The 16,056-nt window shown below is 41.6% G+C and overlaps 1 protein-coding gene across 6 annotated transcripts in view; it reads left to right on the plus strand.

Moving 5' to 3' along the window:
- Positions 1 to 16,056, plus strand: part of PLEKHG1 (pleckstrin homology and RhoGEF domain containing G1) — a 137,038-nt gene that overhangs the window by 92,896 nt on the left and 28,086 nt on the right. For all 6 annotated transcript variants that reach the window (XM_069787005.1, XM_069787004.1, XM_069787006.1 and 3 more), the window contains one exon: positions 13,408 to 13,508. In XM_069787005.1, the coding sequence (XP_069643106.1) occupies positions 13,408 to 13,508 (101 nt within the window). The remainder of the gene's footprint in view (positions 1 to 13,407; positions 13,509 to 16,056) is intronic.

Below are 16,056 nucleotides of genomic sequence, written 5' to 3' on the forward strand. Positions count from 1 at the left end.
GGTTAGAGGATGTCTCTTTCTACTTTTTAGGCAATTAGTTAAAAAGACAACTCCGGAGACTGGACATGCGCATTGTCACTTCTTGCGGTGTGTTAGTAAAAGCATAGCTCCTTGTGCACTGGGTTTTCGGATAGCATAGCTCTTAAATTAATTCCTCCTAGGTTCACAAGGTGGGAATCCCAATATAGTGAAGGCATCCCAGAATGTTTGTTCCCACTTTATGCTTAATTTCCATTTGCAACCTCTTTTTCTATGGCTGCAAACCTACATGCCTGCGGAAAGTACCTTTAGATTGCTGACATAAGTTGCACGTAAAGATGTTACTCCAGAAGAGTACCTCTGTTTTGCAGTACAGAATTCTGGCACCCACCAAAAAGAAATGGTTTGATTAGCAGAGTTGCCCCTGTAGATGAGAAATTTTGCAGGGTGCTTCAATGGAAAGTCCATTGAATGTTATTGAGAAGATAAGTGTGATGTGAGAGGTTGTACCGGTCCCTCCTGTAGAAGCATCCAGAGTTTTATGGTGCTGCTGTAATCATCAGACTGTAATGATGGCATTCTTCTGAGGTTTTTATCGCTTTTATTTCACTCAGTATAGGGAGCAGTGATGTGTGGTCTCACAATTAGTATTTTTCTTTAGTGCATTAAGGCTAGAAGTTAGCGTACCCTATCAGTGGCTGTAAAGCTATGGAACAATACCTTGGCTTCATGTAGAGGCACTGCAGGTTTGCAAGTCTGGTCTGTCTGACAAAGACTGCTGACATACTTCATTTGTTTGTCTTAAATCTTCAGTAAAAAAGAGAGAACGCAGGTGATGAGTGCGTGATTTTTAGGCCGTTTACTTTTAATTTCCTGATGAACAGAGTGATGATTTAGAAACAGGCTCTCCTCTCTGGGGCCAGCTGCAGACCCTGTCCCATACAAAGAGAAAAGACACTTAGTTTAGATTTAAAGTAAAACAGTGATATTCAGAGTGAGATTCTTCCTTCTTTGAAACTTGTGTGCTATGACTTTGAAAAGCAGTTAAAAGCAGGTTAGCACACATACTGTTTTTTTCTGACTAGGGATTGATCCTTATGCGTGTAGAAAATTTGGACGAGCAATTTAAATTACCTGCAAAACAAATATTATGATTGTGACAGTGATAAGTTTAACTGTGATTAGTATTTGGTATACTTTTGAGCTGATGAACTTTCTCACTGCTTGTTTTTTCATCCATGAAGGAAGACCTGTGTCAAATTCTGATTGACCTCCTCAGGGAAAGCATGGCTTAAAAGCAAGGAAAGTTTTCTCCAGTAATATTCAGATGTGATAGCTGAAACGAAATTGTGCTAGAGGATCTCGGTACATATCTAAGAGGCCTTCTTGAAGTCCATGAAGTTTAAACAGAGTTACAGCAGTATAAATTGGAGCAGAAAAATGTTTCACTTAAAAAATAAAAGAAAAATCTGTAGTAAATTTGGAAGCAGCTGTAGTGGAGAATGTTAATATTTTGTTTTGTTTCTGGAGTTGCTGTTTAAAAAACAGGACCATAATTCACACTGGAGACTGTTGAGAGGTGAGGTATTTTGTGACACCGCTACGTGTGTTACCCAACAGGTGTGAACAGCTGTTCCGGCTACCCTTGAAGAAATACCTAAAGTAAATAAGACTCTTTCTTCTGAGGCAGTAGGACTATTCAGTTTTCCCTGCAGACTTCTTGCTTCCTGGATGTGAGCCGTATTAAACATCCTAAAGCAATCTAAAGTGATAGAAGTATGCACAAACTGTTGTTCGTGTTTGTATCTTAAATAGTTTTAGATGAGGTTATTTCTGAAACTCCAAGATCTTGAACAAAAATATTTTGCCAGCTATGTATGCTTTAAGCTTCTCATCATTTGTACCCTTAAATGAAACCAAAACAAAAGCAAAACCAAAACCCAAACCTTGTTTTTCTGGGCATATGAGAAGGATTCTGGGCTGTGGAAAAGATGTTTTATAGCTGTACAATAAGAATATATTGTGTTGTGAACAACCAGAAGTAACCTAACAAACCACTTTTGTGGTAAAGGCAACTGCTTATATTGTGGCACGAACAGGGAGCTGTTTGTAAACTAACCTCATAGGAAATATGTAAAGCCAGGGTTAAATATACTGATGCGTGTTTTTTCTTATCTACATCATCACTACTCGGTCTTATTTCTGCTGGTAACGTTCATAAATGTCTGTCTTTCAGCACGTTCCCAAGTATTTGAAAGACACTGAATAAAATGTCATCGCTGCCTTGTGTTTTCTCTACCTCTACCTTGCATCCCGTTCTTACCTTACAGCTAGATTGTAGAAACTTGTTGGGACAGGGACCGCCTTTGTCAGGTGAGCTTCAGCGTATGGCTGGGATTGCATACATTAAGACAGCACAAATATATAGCCATAACTTTGTGTTTGTTTTAAGGTTAGCTCTGTGTTTGGACAGCACAAGAGCGAGTTGTACTGCAGTAATAAATGAGCTGTCTATAAATGTACAGTGAGCCTTTCTCAAGCTCTCGGTGGGAGAGAAGGGCATGCCTAAAGAAGAGCAACGAAGGTGGTGAGGGGCCTGGAGCACAAGTCTTATGAGGAGCAGCTGGGGGAACTGGGGTTGTTTACTCTGGAGAAAAGGAGGCTGAGGGGAGACCTTATCGCTCTCTACAGCTACCTGAAAGGGGGTTGTAGTCAGGTGGGGGTCGGCCTCTTCTCCTAAGAAAGCAAGAACAAGAGGAAATGGCCTCAAGTTGCACCAGGGGAGGTTTAGATTGGATATTAGGAAAAATTTCTTCACTGAAAGGGTTCAAGCACTGGAACAGGCTGCCCAGGGAAGTGGTTGAGTCACCATCCCTGGAGGTATTTAAAAGACATGCAGATGTGGTGCTTAGGGACATGGTTTAGCGGTGGACTTGGCAGTGTGAGGTTAATGGTTGGACTTGATGATCTTAAAGGTCTCTTCTGACCTAAACGATTCTATGAGAAGTGGCAGGGATGGCTGTTGCTCTTCAGGGAGCTGCAGAATTGCCCAAAAGCCCGGCTGCCACTGCTCTTGTTCTCCTTTTTCTTGCAACAGGGCATAAATCGCTCAACCATGCTGTTTGCAACCTCCTACCCGCTTTCTAAATGCAACTGAATATAGATAAAAGGGTGAAAGTTAATCTTCTGTTCCGGAAAGCTTTATTCTTTCGGGACGGGGGAGGCAAGGGGAAGATGTACTTAAATACAGAGTGCACCGTTTAAGCGTGCTGGTGGTGGGCAGGGGAGTCTCGAGTGAAACTTTGCTCCTGTGACTGTACAGGGGCTGGAGGGGGAGACTGTGTCCCTGGTTAGTGGGATGTATAGAGCCCTTCTGGAAGTCAGAAAGTTAACACAAGAGAGATCTGTTCACCTCTGCCCTCTGCCTTGCTGTTGCTCACTGGCAGGGAATGTGAAGCTTGACAGAGCAGAGCAGCAGCTCTGGGAAAGCAGGTTTATTAGAGAGTGGACAGTAAAACTGGAAGGAGTAGGTCTGAGAGACAGGAGGGAGGAAGTGCAGCTTATGCTGTGAAATTTTCAGTAAATATTTAAATGTTTTACTATGATGATACAATTTTTTGCAGAATGATACATTTTTTTCAGAATGATTGGGATTTCTGTAAAGAAATTCCAGAACTTGGAATTGCTGTCTTAAACCCAACAAATTTCTGCATTTCCAGCCAGACCGTAGTTTCTGGGATTTTATTTGCTTATTATGGCCATTTCCATTTTTGTCTTAGGAAATATTTGACCACTTTTAAATTTGTTATATCATTGTTATTAAATACTGCTTGTCAGTGAACAGTGTTCTAGCAATCCATGACCTTGAAACCTGAAGGCTTAACAAACCACATAGCAATGTCTCTCTCTCTTTTCTGCTCTCGCCACTCCCACGGATTAAGGTGTGGAGGTAGCTGCTATTTTTTGTGGTTTCACGAGAAGACCGTTTTACAAATAAGACACTTCTTAAAAGTTTCACTTGCAAACCACCTACTGCTATAAGCTTCCATTTCATTGGTGTTCATATAGTAATAATAAAAGCCATCCATAAGTTGCTGGGAATCATGTGGTTACTAAGGTTAACATAAATGTGTGTTTAGGATGTGTGCAGATTTATGCTGGGTTTGCATTTTCATTCTTTGGAAAACAGACTCTTTCAGTTTCCCTTCTTGTGTTTTAAAATAAACATTTCTCTTCTGGAAAGTCCCCTTTTAGCTTGTAAGCTATCAAGATCTCCTTTAAAAAAATGTTAACATTCATTTGTCTTACAAATCGGGGAAAGCTTATTTAACAGGGCAAGGGTCTACAGCGCAAGACTCAGGTTCCTTTCCTGGGTGATTCACACATTCAAAGGCTAAATATGCCTTAATACTTCTCTGTGCTTTGCTTGACTATGGTTCAATAAGGTTATACTTGGACCAGCTAAGCTGTGTTGTGAGAATTAATTTATACATGTCCTGATGAACTTTGAGTTTGGTTTTTTTTTTTTAATTTATAATTATTAACATTTGTAGCTGGTACTTTTTAAAAAAGCTCTAGGTTATTGAATGATGATGATTAACACTGATGATGTCAAGCCTCAGTTGCAGCCTTAGATTTAGAAATCCTTAGAGCACTTACTTCATCTGCCTAGCAACTTCAAACTATTTGACATCCTGATTACTGTTTAATGTTTTTATTTGGCTGTTCTCATTACTGTAGCTTATTTCACCTGTGTTTCGTCTTAACTTTAGGAAGTTGGTTAGCTGGAGGCCTCACACAGCTCTTTAATGAAATGTCAATAAACTACTGACAGCATTTGTTATCGTCCCATGATCTCCATCCACTCTCTGAACTTGCCTCTTACTGCACCTCTGAGCAGCGATTCTGAGTGCCATCTTCTGCGAAAAATTCCTATAGCTGTGATTTAGCAGTGGGTGCTGGCTGATACCTGAAGATGAACGTGGGATGTGGTTTTACCCCAGTTGGTTACAACTTCAATAATTTAGTGTGCTGAACTGTCTAACTGGGGTTACATGTGAATTTCTGTCCCCAGTGATTTACCTGTATTGTCTTTACAGATGATGAACAATTTGGGGGACTTCTCAGTATATAATCCATGAATCCCAGTTTCGGTTTATGAGTGCTTTTACTGCATCTCTATCAAACTGCAGTTTGATTTAATTGGCAGCCTGTCTTCCAAGGTGTCTTTTTAAGATGGGAGATTTCAGCATGAAATTCCTGCAGTTGAACAAGGGAATATTACTGAACTTTGTGTTTCATTAGAGCAAAAATTCATTTCAGTGAAGAAGGCAAAATCCATGAAAGCACTCCAAACAAGCAGGCTAGCAGTTCAACACTGGATCAGCTGGGGCAGGCTTTGACCCTCCAGAGAGCTTCGTAGACACAGCATTCCTTCTAAAATGGCTCATGGGGGCACAAAGATGATGCAAGAAGAAAGCAGGCATTGGGCAAAAAGAAAGGACAGAAAACCCTACACCGAAGGAGTAGGCATTGTAGCAGATGTGCCTCCTTCCACTCTAGTCCTAGGAGGGAGATGTGGGGCAGTGCTGGAAGCTGACGTGGGCGTCCTCTGCCACTGGGGCAGGGGCAAGAGGATCTGCAGAGCCTGCTTTAGAGGCTCAGGCTCTAAAGTGGTAAGGGGGAGCCCACAGCTGCAGAAAGCCATGCTGCTACCTCCCAGCCGTGCACAGTGTTGTCCTAGCCCAGGGACCCTATGGATGAACTCAATACAAAAGCCTAGGGAGCTTTGAGGGACCTCTCACTGACAAAGTTTTCCAGGGCAAGTGCTTCAGTTCAGTTCCCTGGACTAGCTGGGCTCTGACAACTTGAAGTCCTGTGACAAGATCTCCTGACTGTTATGTTGTTGACATTGACGTGCCCTAGAAATTTCTGACTTTGTATACAACCCCACCAGTGCTCATGTTCTACACGGGCACAACTGTTCAAAGGCAGCCTAAACCAAAGAAAGTGTGCATTTTAGAGGTGCAAGGCATAGTGTTAGTACTCAGGAATTCCTCACCGCTAATTTTGGCTGACACGTACTCGCCCTCTGGATTTCCATGCATGTGGATGAAGCCAAGGGGACCTACCAGGGGTCACTCCTTCCAGACCTTAGTATCTGTAAATGGGGCAGTGTTTTAACATCTATAATATAGGTGAGGAAGTCACGTTAATTATACAGAATCTGTCACTCGGGAATAGTTACATGAAAAAAAAAAAATTTTCTTCCCCTTCTCTTCTGTAGGTAAAATTTAAGTTAATACTGTTAACTTTAACTTAACTGGCTTTCTATATTCCTAACTGTGGAAAGTGTAGGGAGAAGTCTGTCATGATCACCTTACTCTGCAATGTTAAACAGTGGAAAGAGAACTTAAATGTGCTTCTCTATTTTTAGTCTTTCTTCATACCATGTTCTCAAGAGTGCTCTTACCATCAATCTTTGCCCTTTCTACATGCAGTCAGTGAAGTATCATCTTACTGTATCACGCTTGCTTTATTGCTGTTACCCACAGGCTGCGTGTGCGCCGAATGCACGTGTAAATTAGGTAGTTCTGAGGAAGCTGGTCATAAACCCAGGTGAGTGTGGTTATGGCTTCCTCCACTGCTTCTACCCATCAGAGGACTGATGCCAGTGAGGTGGGTCCTTCTGCCATTTCAGAGACTCCGCTCTTCTGCGCGGACATGGGAGAGGAAAAAAATCAATCACAAACCGTGCCTAGTAACAGATTTTATAAAAGCATACGGATTACTTTGGCCGCTCCCGTTTGGAGGCTTGCTGGCTGTTGGTGGTGGGAGGTATTCTCCTCGCCCTTCTCCCTTGACGGCAGGGTCAGTGCTCTGCAAGCACGTCGGTGGGTGCTCCGGAGCCCACCCGCGAGGCCTGACAGAGCTGTTTCCCACACGGGCAGAGCTTTGCTGGTGCTGATAAGTGGCAGCCTTACCTACAAAGTACTAAGGGGCATAAAACAAATGGAAAAGGAAGGAAGGTAGGAAGCGCATAGAGCCCAGGGGCTTTCTGTTGCCATTTCTGAAGTGAGCAGAGGCGTCTGCGTCTCCAGGTCTGTGATGTCCTCAGAAAGACCCTGGCTTTGGTCGTCGGTCGGTCGGTGGCGGGGCTGTGCTGTGCTGTGTAGAGCCCCAGACAGGTGATGATCTTTCAGACCTGCCCGTGCTTTGGCTGATGTGAGGGGTTTCCAGCTTCAGATGTCTTTTAAAAAACCCCACCAAATACCACCTCCCCCATTTTCCACTAAAAGTGGAAAGCGGGAAGACATGCTCGCAGAAATTTCCTTCTTTATTTAAGTTTCTGGTTTTACATGTAGAGAAGCTGTATGGCGGACAGTGCAAGCGTTTTTTGAGGTTTGATTTACTGGCATCATTCATGTGCAATATCTGTAGCAGAAATAAAATATGGTTCTGATTTTTATGGCACTCAAACTGCATCTACAGTTAAAAATACGCCTATTAGTTAAACATAAGTATTTAGCTATATTAGCCTGCTGTATGACAATGTGATTGTGTTACTCGCAACCTGGGTTAGTGGTTGAGTTACTCATGTGGGAACTGGAGATACTTGCTGCTAGATAGCAAATTCTCACCATCACAGCAAAGAGCGTTTGTAAAGTTCCTTTCCTCTCTCTTGAATCGATACAGGTAGGACACTGAAGCCGAGCTGCTGCCACTTCTGCTTCTCGTACAGAGGAGTTTCAGAAGTGGGAGGTTAAGGGCGCTAATTATCTTGACAGGCACAGATTTCTGCCTGCCACGTGGGAACATGCCAGGCTGTCTCTGAAGGGCTGAAAATGGCAAGGGCTTTGACATGGGATGGGAGGTGGGAAATGGTTTTAAGAGCAATTGGACAAGCGTTTTCGCTCTCAGAAGGGGAGGATGGTTTCAGTCAAAATGAAGCTGCCTATAGATAAGTGACCAGTTTTGACTGGTTACAGGGACTGAAGAGGAATAATACGGAAGGCAGAAGATGAGGGGAGGAAAGCAGCCAGAAACGTGTTAAGTTTAAGTTTGGCTGCATGAAATGTTTTGCTACAGGTGTCTCCAAGTAAACCACTGTGCAGATTGCAGGAGTCCTGCACTGAAAGAGCAGGCTTGTCTTCTTCCATCACACAAGGTGATGACAACAAAGATAATTGTGTGTTTTAAGGAGAAATCCTGACAAAGGGGTTTGATACGGAAGGAGATGAGTTTGATTTAGGTCTCAGTCAGTCCTTGGACTCATATAGCCAAAGGAACCAGAGCAAGAAAGCAAAGCATGTTTGGTTTACAACTGCACCTTTGCTTTGCAGGGTACAGCTGTACTTTAAGTAATTGAAAAGAGCTGCAGTGAGCTGCTCTGATCAGAATTCAGCATCCTTGGCCACCTGTTGTGGATAGTATGCTATTTTTTCACCCACAAGGCATTCAGAGTATGTTGCTGTACATGCCAGATAAATCCATAAATAAAATAAATAATAAGAAAAAAGAATAGGAAAAAAAATCAGGCAAAAGGGGAGTTGGTACATATTATAATTATCTATGTAATTGGCAGAATTAGCAATGGGGAGTGTGTTATATATTCTGTTGTACAATTGTTGCCCAGCTTTCTCTTTGGTTACAAGAATGTAGATGGTTTGCTCAGCTAGCTCTAGCTAGCAGGCTACAAACAGGACCAGGCTGTCGGGTGTTTTCCTTCTGGTCTGCAGCCTTTTCCGCAAAGCAGTGTGGAAGTAGTGCTTAGGTGGCCAAGGCTGCTGAACCATTTCAGCTGTTCCTCTTCTGCACAGCCATCTGATTTGGGCTATATGCGTCTGTGCTGGGTAGAGGGGAGTTGGGCAAAAATATGCCCATGAGTATGGTATAGCATCTAGGAGTAAAAGCTGCCTTATCAGTAGCACAGATCTAGGGAATATCAGAAAACTGGGGTCTGAATGAAGTTATGGCACTGCCTGGCTTTAGGTCCTGCTTGGTTTAATATTACAGATTCCTCCTCAGGATGCAACGCTAGAATTCTCTGGAGTTTTGATAAGTACCTGGTTTTAAGCATTTTTTGGTCAGAGACTGAGTTTTCCTAATAAAAGTCCTCCACTCTTGAGCCAAAGAGCATTTTGCTGAAGTCCAGAGACATACAGCAGCTTTGCTTTCTCCTGCAGCCTGTGTTTAGGCATTGGAAAGCAAAGTTTCCTGGTGGGTAGAATCCTTCTTTTTTTCTTCTTTTTTTGGTATTGATGTTTAATCAAATTTTCAGTGTTTGTGTATGCTTGCCTCTTGGTAAAGACGTACATATGCAGCAACGCTGCTCTTTCAACAATTTTGCTTATCTTTGGTGATATCCACATATGCACAGTCCTGCCCTGTAAAGGGATTACTAAGAACTTCCATAGTGCGTATGTTTCTCGCAGGGCAGGATAAAAATTGATCCTTGTTTTACAAGGCAGTGTGGCTTTTACCCATTTATTTTTTTTTTTTAGCATTTCCATGTTAACATTACCATTAACATTACTCATTTGAATGTGTGATTTTAACATTGCCACATTAATGGCTGACTTATTATTTATTATTGTTCAGCCTGTAGTCTGGTTTTTAAAGCTAAGTGTATGTCTGTTTTCAAAGGAAAACCTGGGTGGCTAGATGAAAATGTCCCACTAATTTGTCTTTAGTTTCTAAAGTTTGGTCATGGAAAAAATTAGTTTGCTCAATACGTGAAGATATTTTTGCTCATTTTGTGCTTTTCTTGACAGTTTGCTCTCATTTTTGATTCGTATAATTATTTTTTTTAGCCTCTGAGGTTAGTGTTGTCATCATTTTGTTCTTCTAGAGATCTTTCTTGTGTGATTTTGGAGGAGGAGATGGTAGTCAGGATATGCAGCTTCTAACAGACATTCCTTCTGATAGATTCAGCGTGATGAAAGACAAATGGGGAGAATGTCAAACCCAGCAAGGAAGGCAGGGCAGTCTGGCAAGACACTTCTCGTTTTTGGAGAGTGTCAGGAAATAGGACAGAAAAATTGTGCAATACCATTAAAGCAAAGCTTGCTCCATAAATCAGTCTAAGGAGACTGGCATTTGTGGTTTTTTCTCCTATACAGTAAGCTAAATGATTTTGCCATAACTGCTGAGAAGCAATAAAAGGCTAGTGAAGGCAAAGGTTATAAACAAATCATTCAGTGCCGACAGAGGGTCCAGAGATGCTGACAAGAAACAAATAAAGTGAATAAGGCCAGTACTCTGTTCTGATAAATTTCATTGATTTCTGCACCGTGTCATTACGGTTGCAGCCTACCCTGTTATCTTGTAGCTCCAAACCTTTAATTACAGCTTCAGATGATAACAGCTGTTGGTACGCTACAGGAGGTTGCAGTGACTACCATGGGGGTAAAGTACCATTTGCTGAGAAATAATTAGGAAAACCCTCATGGCTGGGTAGCTTTGATCTGCCTGTGTTGTCCTTGCAGAGGACATTATATGCCAATGCTGCATCTGTTTCCTGGATGAGTTCGTGAAGCCTTTATGAGAGCACACATGCTCTATAAAGTAGTATAACCAGAAGGGTCCCACTTGCTGAGTCAGCGCAAGCGATGTGCTGCTGCGCTGTGCCTGAGCTTCATCAGACCACTGTGTCCAGACCTTCCAACGTCCACCTCTTTGACATAGATGTGGATATGTGGAGCTTTTTGCTGCCATGACTACTCCACTGTCAGTGCAACGTTAGGCAGTTCGTGTCTAGCTCAGGTATCCGCTTACACATGTAACAGCGACGTAAACATGTCTGTAGCTGTCAGGCTTGCACAAGCCTCAAGTCAGCAATGTTAACAGAAATAGAAAGCTAAAACATGGAAGCAGTCCCCAAATCCTGTGTGATTTCCAAACAGTATGAGGTGAGATACAAGGTACCTCTGAATCCCAAGTGTTTTAAGCAGGTAACAGTCTCCCTTTACTCTAGGTAAGCACAAATCCAACCATTAGTTTCTGGTTTGTTTCTGATCTGATGCTGGGAGGAGGAGGGGGCCTGACGCACAGTCTTAAGGAACTTTTAGCAAAAGAGAGCATAAGCTGTGGGTGTGTGGTATAACCTGATACTGGCATACGCTACGGGAATGCTGGAAAACTGCCACAGCACCTGCAAGCTGCTGCTTGGCAGGAGCGTTAGAAAGTACTTGGTTCCCTCTTTCGTACTACGAGTTGGTAAAAGACTGAGAAGAGTATGTGTATGTGGAGGAAAACTGGGGTAAGAGGACAAAAGGAGCACAAACCAGGTCATGCTTATAACAGTCTACGGTACTGGAAATAACTGTGGACTGTTTGTTGTTTCGAAGAAACCCAAGCTCCAGCTATGCTGAGATAAATGAATTTGAAAGGAACTCCTTTTTATTCAATAAATATGCTGCATGGAGTTACTTATTGTAAGATTTCCATTCCTCTGCAACCCACCCCATCATACCAGCTCAGGGTGCTGCAGCGCTCCTGCAGTGCTAAAAATGTTTTCAGAGGATCGCAATTCCACTGGAGCTTTTCTGTTCTTTGCTTTTATATGCAGATTTGTATATGCAGAAAAGGATTTTTGTTTACCGCCATCACTGGAGTAGCCCTGAATCTATCATCTACTTCTGCCTTTGACCTTGTGTGTTGCTTGCTGCAGTCCTGTCTGCCTCACCATCCTGAACCTTTTACTCGTCTGCGGCTTCTGAGTGTAAATAAAAAGCCAAGGACAAATTCAGGAAGTCCCAGGGATGCGGTTCCAATGACCGACTGCACAAATATATTTCAAGGACAGGCTTGGACTGTGAGGCTGCTGTCAGCTAGGAGAGAAGGTAGAGAACAGGTCAGATGCCATCACAGAAGAGATGAGATGGATCTCCGGGGACCTGCCTGCTTGCCGGCCCACTGCTGCTTGTTGCTGCTCTTAAAGACACTGAGGTTGCCTTGGAATAGGCTTGCTTGCTTTCCCTTGGCAAAAAATACTGAGTTTTGGGGGTGATAAGGGGTACCTTTAACTGGAGGTAAAGGTAACCTTTAACTGGATTATTGAGCATTAGGGTAGGCGGAAGGGACAGGAAAGCCTACTGGTACCTAAACCTGAATCTTGGTTACACCTGTGACTCTGCTGACACTATTTCAGTCGGAAAGAAGGATTGGGGATGGAGGCTTGAGTGCTGCAATTCTTAACCTTACTTATGAGGGCATCTAAAATCCAGAAGCCAGATCCGTGTTTGAGCCAAACCCTTTTTCTTCATGGGATTTACACAGAGAATAAATCTTGGCCAATGTATGTGTTCTGTAATGCTTTTTTCTTTATGACTCTGGAACACAGTTATGTCTTACAAGTTTTCACAGTCTCATTGATATTTTGCAGGGCTCCTTCCTTGCAGTACTGTGGAATGCTGTGTTGCTTTTGGGATGTTGCCACACCACGTTGTCTAGCCCCAGGCTAAGGGATTTTATTTATTTTTATTTCACATTGTTTCAGCTGTTTTCACTTCTACTTTATTTCCATCCTCCAGCAGAATTTCTTCATGAATGTGGCAGCACTTTGAGTTTCTTGGTTTATGAGTTGTAGTTAGTTAAATAGCCTACTGGATTTGTTTGCCCTTTTCTGAGAAATTTTAATACTTTAGCAGCAACAGAATGAAAGGTGACACTTCAGGAGCTGAGCTCTTATCAAAGCGAGGGAAGAGATGGGAAAGTTGTTCTCCCAGAACACTGCTGATCTGAGCTTTTTCTAGCTGTCTTGTTCCTATTCAGTTAAAGTGCCTGGACGAGACACTGTCACTCTTGTAAATGCAAAAGGAAGTCTTTGCTAGAGTATACAGCAATGTAATTTGCAATGTAGCTGTTTGTGTGGTTAAACTGCATGCATGTATATACATTGAGATCTGTCCTCCTCTACAAACTCTGCATTTTTTCTTAACTGTGATTTAAAAAAAAAAAAAAAAATATTTTTTTTTTTGCAGTGGTTGCTTTTCTGAGCCTGTGTTGCTTGTGTGCTTTCTGCTCTTTTTATATAGGTTTTCTGTTATAAGACTGCATTAAATGACATTCTTCATATCTTATTTTTACTTTTTTTTTCTTTGAGCTAGTTAAATGATCAATTAAACTGTCATTGTGAATGAAATCTGAATACATTTGTGTATCAGTAGCATGAGAAATGTTGGCTGTCCTGTCTAAGGGCTATAACTTAGCACTCAGTCTTTTGTTATTTTCTTGGTTTCAGTGAACAGATAAGTACTGTTGCCTTTCATAATAGACTGACTGTTCACAGAGGGGCTACTGAAGGCTTTACTGTAATAATAAGGTGAAACTGATACGAGGAGACTCATCTCGTACAATAAAACATAGCTCTGTTAACTGATCTAGAAAAGGAGGAAATGTCTGAAGGTCTCCTTATTTCTCTTGTAGGATTACCTTGACTGTATCACTGACCAGACTAAGCTCTCCCTGGGGACAGAAGAGCGATCAGCCCTGTTTGGAAACATACGGGATATCTACCGTTTCAACAGGTAAATTCATATTTAACTAAATGAAAACTGTTCAATAGCCTGTGTTAATGGGGAGGGAGCAAGCCAAGCAAATACTCTTTTATCACTTCAATACAGCCAAGATATATAAATTGAGAAATGGTCTATCTTTGATTCTCAGCAGGGCTGGTTTGCTGAGACCAGATTTTTTTAGCTGTTTATTTTATTAATCAGATATGGTCTCGATTTACTTTTTTTGTTTTCATGCTGTGTATTTCCATCAGTTTAAGTCTAGCCTACTCTGTGCACTAACTGAGCCTAATGCAAGACTACTGTGAATGCAATTCTTGCCTTACTAAAAAGGCATCGTTTTATTCCTACTAGATTGGGTCCTTCTGTGTACCAATATACATCACCCAGATCTGGCTTTTGTAGTCTTTTATACTACTAGGGACTCCCTGAATTAATTTCTCAAAACTGTGTTCAAGTATCCTTCCATTTAGTGAAGGCTTCTGTTCAGTATCTTTACAGACTTCTCTAAAACTTTGCAGTTGGGATTCTGGTGTATATTGGGAGCCTGAAGTAAAATTTCTTGCTTGTATGGCTAGTGCCACATTGTGAGGGACCTGCAGTATCTGCAGTTTTAGGAGCATGCTACTGCTGCTTTTGTCTGAATTCTCTGTTACTATAAAAATAATTAATTTATTCAGCATTTAAGGAAAAAAAATTGATTATTCAATTGATACAAGAAATATCTTGGCATAAAGTTCCCACATCTTTTATATCCCTTTAGTCCTGTAAAAGCTCTCTTAGCTTAGCTATAGTTGACAAAACATCTCCCAAACTACTGTGTTCTTTGAAGAAGAACAGATAATTTTAATTGAATCAAAAGAGGATTCTGACGTGGAGGACTAGTGTCAAAGAGCATCTTCAGTGTTCTTCCGTCATCATGGGAAGCTGCTTTAGAGTGCTTCAGCTGCTGGGATTGCTGGTCAGTATCAAAGGGAAGAGTGGGGATGGATCTATTCAGAACTTACGGACAAAGGTGAAACCTAAAATCTTTTCCTGAAACTTAAAACAGCTACTGCAGAGTAATGGAAATACACTTAACTAGAAAGCTGCAGTGTCCTGCTTCAGCTACAACAACTGACTTGACTGAATGCCTAGCATGATGGAAAATACGTAGTGGTAGCCCGATTATGTGTTTTAGAGCCATGAGACAATGACTGTGAGTTTACAGCTTCCCAGTGGTCACAGGATTGAAAAAAACAGATCTGGCCATTGTATTTTCTGATCCTTCAAAAGCTAGAGGAATGGCAGACTTGGTAACTAGGGCACATTTATACCAGCATCATTGCAAATATTACCTAATAAAAATACCTTCAAGTATGATCAGTCATTATACAGAATAATTGAGTTGCAAAAAAAGATTTGCAGAGATTAAAAAGAAGAAAAGAAAAGAAAAGAAAGCATCTTTGGGCAATTTTAGAGATAGATACGTTACAATGGTTAAAACTTACTGGAAAGTTCTGCAAAGCCTCTAGTAAATTGCTAACATATTTCAGGCCTTCTGATTTAAAATTCTGCTTGGAAATTGTGAGCTTTTAAGACTTGAACACTCATTGTAGATCCCAATGTAGCTTTGAGGATTAAGTTCCCTCCTGTGTGAGACTTGGCATGTAGCTTCTGGGTCCTAAACATAATCTAGAGCCTTTTTATTTATTTTTATGTTTGAAAAAGGTCCATTTGGCAGTTCTGTCGTAGTAGTTTCAGATGCTTTTTGTGAGCATGATTTTATAGTTTCAGAATTACCTTGTTTTTCTCAACTTTGAATTTGACCATTAATCAATGATCAAAGGTTTTAGTCTTGGGTTTTTTTGGACTTTGTATAGATCTGAGAAATTTCATTTCAGTAAATGGGAATTTCTCTCAGCTAAACTACTTATGATGTTCAGGTGTTGCATTGAATGGCAGAAATGATGGTCAGGACAGTAACTGCTAGTCCTTATTTCTTAGAGCAGAATCACTGACTATATACTGGTCCACTGGTCCTGCTCTGTCTCTTGGGAAAAGCTGCCCCAGTATTAATTTATTTATTCGGAAGGGGGAGGTGTTCTCTAAGTCAGCATTTGCTGTATTTCTTCCCTGGCCTCCCCTGTTGAGATTCTTTCCAGTCTCAGTTTAGGATAAATTCTCCACCCGATACCATGACTTGATTCTGAAATGGGAACTCTGCAGAGAAACGTGCTCAAGTTTAGTACTTCTACCAACACGCAGATGATCTTGGGAGAGGCCAAGCTGAAACCTCTGCTGGTGACACAGATCATCCTGCATGGTCCTTGTCCATTGGTGACTACCGAAGCACACATATACAGGGCCATTTTCTGTAACTGCCATATTCAGCAGTTCCTGTGCTTTGAGCTTCATGGTGGTAAGGGCTGGCTTGTTGTCAGGAGGAGCCTTCATAAAACCTGTAAGAGCTCACCTTTAATGGAAAAGGTTTTTTTCCCAGTGGAAAGAAATTAGTCTTGGCCACAGATTTTTCTGACAGTGAGTTATACCAAGGCTAAATTTCTCTTGTTTTTGTTTT

Source organism: Haliaeetus albicilla, chromosome 7 (assembly GCF_947461875.1).
Source record: "Haliaeetus albicilla chromosome 7, bHalAlb1.1, whole genome shotgun sequence".
In the NCBI taxonomy this organism is placed as follows: domain Eukaryota; kingdom Metazoa; phylum Chordata; class Aves; order Accipitriformes; family Accipitridae; genus Haliaeetus; species Haliaeetus albicilla.